A 5,448-nucleotide genomic window follows, 5' to 3' on the forward strand; every position below is an offset into this window, starting at 1 on the left:
AAAAGGTGATATCAAGGTTAGATGAGTCCTTGAAATTTGCCCCAACTTTCTCTCTTTGATTGTCTTTTCTTTTTGATAAGACACAGCAAATTCCTAGGATAATGCTGTTTCATGCACCTTACTTTGGGGAAGAACGTCACAAAGAATGTAATTTATTGGAAAGTATAAATCATGCACTATTTAGTATTTATTTTGATGTCAAAAAATATGATTTACGTGGCACCAAAAGGGAAGATAATAAGAAAAAGATGATCATCTCTATTGGCCCTCAAGCTATCACTGAAGCTCCTCATTTCTTCCTGGTATTTCACAAATCTTCAGGCTATTTAGTATTATTAAAGATTCCTTTTTAAATGTTAGCACCCAAACCAGGCCAGTGTGACTCAGTGGTTGAGTATCGACCTATCAACCAAGAGGTCACAGTTCCATTCCTGGTCAGGGCAAATGCCCAGGTTTCAGGCTCAATCCTCAGTAAGGAAAATGCAGGAAGCAGCCAATCAGTGATTCTCTCTCATCACTGAAGTTTCTATCTCTCTCTCCCTCTTCCTTCCTCTCTGAAATCAATAAAAATATTTTAAAAAATAAAATGTTAGCACCAAAATATTCTTATATAGGTCTTATATAGCTCTTTTGCTTAGACAGGCAGTACATTCAATAAGAAATGTCTAATAACTTCTAATTTGCTATTTGCCTAATAGGCGAAATCAGTATTTTGTATCCTTCAGGAAGAATGTGGAAGTTAGCCTAGTAAATGTATTTTATCTATGGCCTGGAGCTAAAGTTATAGAAAGTTTTAATTTCTACACACTTTGGTGGCCATGTTTAATATGTGATATTCATTGATTAATTTTTACTGTGGAAAAATTGCATCTGTATTTTAGATAGTATACAAATCATATTGTTTATATGCCCATATACATATTAATCAATCACTAGTATTTTGTCTACATGGATAAGCTTCCTCAACATAGATTTTTGCTAAACTAATTGCAACCACATTTTTAAAGCAAGATATGACATGATCTTTAGTTGAAACAACACTTCCTTAAATGTGGAATGTATTCCTGTTGTATAAGGAAATGGAGAAGGATTTACATTTTTGCACTAGCAGTGCTTATCCATACTTCATTAATAATGCTAAAGGATTATTAGAAGAAGCGCTGCTTGGGAGTACAGAGAATGGCTACTTACTTATTCTCCGATACTGGGTATTGCTTTGGGAAGTTAGAGATCACCCTCAGTCTCATTTCACACGTGGCAACCTTTTTCTTTTCATTCGCCAGATCTCAGTTTTCCATTCGTCTGAAAACTCGCTCCTCCCATGGGATGATTTTCTATGTCTCAGATCAGGAAGAAAATGACTTCATGACTCTATTCTTAGCCCACGGCCGCTTGGTTTTCATGTTTAACGTTGGCCACAAGAAACTGAAGATTAGGAGCCAAGAGAAATACAATGATGGATTATGGCATGATGTAAGTTGAAGGCAGAGAATATTATTCTCAGCAAATATTCACCACTGGCAAATGGACTGGCACTAATGCCCCACTATTGGTTTCTCTAGAAGCTTCTATTTTAAACTTGTTTCCATAAGCTCAGAGTTCAATTTCAAAAACTTGTATTAATTTCTTATACAAATCCTGAAGCACACTCTTTTAAAAGAGATACAGTCTGAGTATAATTTTTTGACCAATCAATTTTAATGCAATTATTTTAACCAAAGAATCAATGGCCAACATAAACTGAAGTGTGGTGTCTAAGGATTTTTCACTTGTGTTTTTCCTACTGCCTTAATATTCTAGATTTTCAACAACAATTGCTGAATGTCTTTCCTGGACTAAGCTGTGGAAGATACAAAGTGAGGAGTGTATCTGTTAGGAAGATAGGACATAACAGGGAGAACTACCGAGTACTGAAGCAAGTCAGTGTGTATATAATGGAAAGAGTAAGCAATGTAAGCTGCCTTAAAGCAAATTACAGGAGATTAAGGAGACAGCAAGTAGGCTGGCCAGCTGGAAGAGCTTGATAGAGAACTCTGCCAAATATATGCTACATTCAGAAGTTAAGCCTGTAACTTTGAATCAAGCCTCAAAGCAATAGACAAACTCCTGACCTTTGGAGAAGGACCCTTTTTCCAAAGGATTTCTGCAGATTTCCCACAGTATTGAAATAGTAAAGTTGGGAGGGGAGGCAACATGGTCTTTCCCCTCATCCAGGGATGTACTTGAGATGCGCTATTTACCTTCTCTCCATCCAGGTGATATTTATTCGGGAAAAGAGCAGCGGCCGACTGGTAATTGATGGTCTTCGAGTCTTAGAAGAGAGTCTCCCTCCTACGAGAGCTGCCTGGAAAATCAAAGGTCCCATGTATTTGGGAGGTGTCGCTCCTGGGAGAGCTGTGAAAAATGTCCAGGTAAGCCAGGTTGTGACTAGGGCGAGTCGTTGACCTTTAGAGCCGGAAGATCATTTACTCCAGCCCCGCTTCTATGATTAGGAAACTGGCCAGAGTGAAACGGTAGTTTGGCTGGAGATGAGTGAGTGTTGTACAACCTCTGGCATTACAAAGTCAGAAGTGATCTTTTAATTCTAGGTAAAGGTGAGATGAAAAAAGTTTCAGAGGTATAAATTATCATGAAAATTTATGTTTTCAGAAGATTCTTATTTATCCAGCAAGTACCCATATCTTTAGGTTAAAAAAAAAAAAAGGAAGTCATTTGATTATGTATTTTTGAGTGAAAAAAAACCTTTCAGGCAATTATGTAAACCATGATCCCATTTTTGTTTCTTAACACACGTGCACACACACACACACAATTTGTAAATGTGCAAGGAAATATGGTTACCCTGAGAGAAGTGAGGGCATAGTAAGAAACATGTTATTTTTATAATTTAAAAGTTTAAAATATTATACTTTTAAAAAACAATTTTATAATAAAGGGACTGCATTAAAGGACTAAATTTTCATATATAAATATAGATTTGATTTTAACACAGTTAATACATTTCTAAAATTCATTACATATGGGATAACACGAAAACGGAGGAGGGGTTTGTGTTTAATTAAATATTAGGCAAGTAGTCCCATTTTATGACCACCTCTTTAAAAGATTTCAAAAGCAGTTATCATGTCCTGTGGTATGATAAATATTCAACCACAAAGACAGCCAATGGAGCCAGAAATTTGAGCTTTCTGATGTTTATTTAGCCATAGTAAATTTAACAAGAACGTTGCTAGCCCTGATCAGTGTTAGATGATCTTGGACACAGCTATCATTCTTGAAGAAAAACAAACTAGGATATTTCTAATATTTACTTTGAAAATCACAACTACAATTTATTTGTTCATGGTATACGTAAACATTTTCATACTTAATTACAGTAGGCTGACATTATCAAGGAAAATTCCAGCTTGAAAGAACTAGTTAAAAAGCAACTACCTGGAAACTATTTATCATTCAGATAGCTAAGATAAATCAGGAATTACTTGGTTTCTCTCGAGACTCAAATTCCTTCACTTTTATTCCCTTTGGTGCATCTGTGAGTGTTGAGAAAATGGATTTTAAGAAATGTCTTCTTCCCTTAGATAAACTCAGTCTACAGTTTCAGTGGCTGTCTCAGCAATCTCCAGCTCAATGGGGCCTCCATCACCTCTGCTTCTCAGACATTTAGCGTGACTCCTTGTTTTGAAGGTCCAATGGAAACGGGAACATACTTTTCAACAGAAGGAGGATACGCAGTTCTAGGTAACAATGATTTATGCTGAAAACATGAATCATGAAATACTTCTTTCTTAGGACTGGATAACAGGGATATTGGGGCCCATTAGTTAGAACTTCAGAATGCCAAACTCACTCAGCCCTAGAAAACGGCCTCTTTCCACAAGGACCACTTCCTCCCTTCCTACTACTCCAAACCAGAAACCCAGGCCCATCCCTGATTGCTTTCCTTGACCAGAGCTTCTCCACAGCTTCTAAACCTCTGGATGTAGACCATCTGGGCTCCTTTAGAATTGTCTATGCTGCTCTGTGGTCTGATCCATGTCAGCTCTTGACCACCTGGCTCTCTTGGTCTTCCTCTCCTCTCTCATAGCATGACCCATTGTCCCTACTAAAGGAAGTTCCACTTCCTCTCCTTGCGCTATAACAGCAGCAGACAGTGCTGACCTTCGGAAATTTTATTTCTGAACTAGAGGCCCGGTGCATGAAATTTTTGCACGAGTAGGGTCCCTAGGCCTGGCCAGTGATCAGAGCTGATCTGTAGGGCGACCAGCAGGGCAATCAGGGGCCCCCACTGGCACCTGCCTTGGCTGGCCTGGGGCCTGCAGGCTGGGGGCAGCTCCTGCATTGAGCATCTGCCCCCTGGTGGGCAGTGCACATCAGAGCAACCAGTCATTCCACCGGTCGATTTGCATATTAGGCTTTTATTATATAGGATTTGTATTCTCCTTGGCTATTACATCCTCTCTCATTCAACAGTTTTTATTGTATGCTTCCAATCTGACAGTCCCTCTGCCAGGTGAAGGAACATAAAAGTTCTAAAAATAAATAGAAGCTTAACTGACTACACACAATCACCTTCCAGTACATTCCAACAAACATTCCTTAGCACAACCAGTAGGTGTGAGCACCAGGGTAGGTGTTGGGAAAGAGGATAGGAAAAAGGTATAAAATGTTCCACATATTCCCTGCTCTCAAGGCCCTTAGGTACTTTGTGCACCTCCTGAATAAAGACATTCCAATGCAGCCAAGTAGACCTTCTTAAACCACCACAATGTCCAGTAGAGTAACTAGAAGGAATATTTCCTCTCTTTGTCTATCTCATGATATTACTTTCTTTTCCTTTTTCCCTACTAAAGCACCTACACTCACATTTCTCAGCCCTCCATTAAATTTCAGTGATAAGAACTCAGAAACATGGACAGCTTAAAATGCATAGCAACTAGCACAATTTATGTTCCCCATAAACATTAACTATTAATAGCAGGAAAAATTAAAAAGTGATTTATAAGGAGACATATTGAGTGAACATTACTAAGATGCCCCAGTTTGCAATGGGTCTCTTGGAGTGAGCATGGCTATTCTCAAGAAGAATTCATTTTCTTTCATCGCTGCAATAGCAGCTCCTACCTGCATTTGCTGATCTCACTTCTTCTTTCCTATAAAATGCTCAGCAGCACTGGTGGAAGCTATCTTTATTTGTTTAAAAATTGTTTTATAATACAGACCTCATCAAGTCAGCTTTATTGTTCAATGAATTCAAAATAAAGTCTGACTTCCATATTTGCACACTAGAGCCCTTCCACCATGCCTCCTCCTCCCCCACAGTGGTTCTCAACCTTCCTAATGCCGCAACCCTTTAATACAGTTCCTCGTGTTGTGGTGACCCCCAACCATAAAATTATTTTTGTTGCTGCTTCATAACTGTAATTTTGCTACTGTTATGAATCATAA

At 38.5% G+C, this 5,448-nt stretch overlaps 1 protein-coding gene across 1 annotated transcript in view; it reads left to right on the forward strand.

Moving 5' to 3' along the window:
* Window positions 1-5,448, forward strand: part of LAMA4 (laminin, alpha 4) — a 139,583-nt gene that overhangs the window by 125,237 nt on the left and 8,898 nt on the right. The window contains exons 32-34 of the mRNA XM_014531270.1: window positions 1,284-1,473; window positions 2,256-2,411; window positions 3,582-3,741. Of these exons, the coding sequence (XP_014386756.1) occupies window positions 1,284-1,473; window positions 2,256-2,411; window positions 3,582-3,741 (506 nt within the window). The remainder of the gene's footprint in view (window positions 1-1,283; window positions 1,474-2,255; window positions 2,412-3,581; window positions 3,742-5,448) is intronic.

Source organism: Myotis brandtii, unplaced genomic scaffold, assembly GCF_000412655.1.
Source record: "Myotis brandtii unplaced genomic scaffold, ASM41265v1 scaffold8, whole genome shotgun sequence".
Classification (NCBI taxonomy): Eukaryota; Metazoa; Chordata; class Mammalia; order Chiroptera; family Vespertilionidae; genus Myotis; species Myotis brandtii.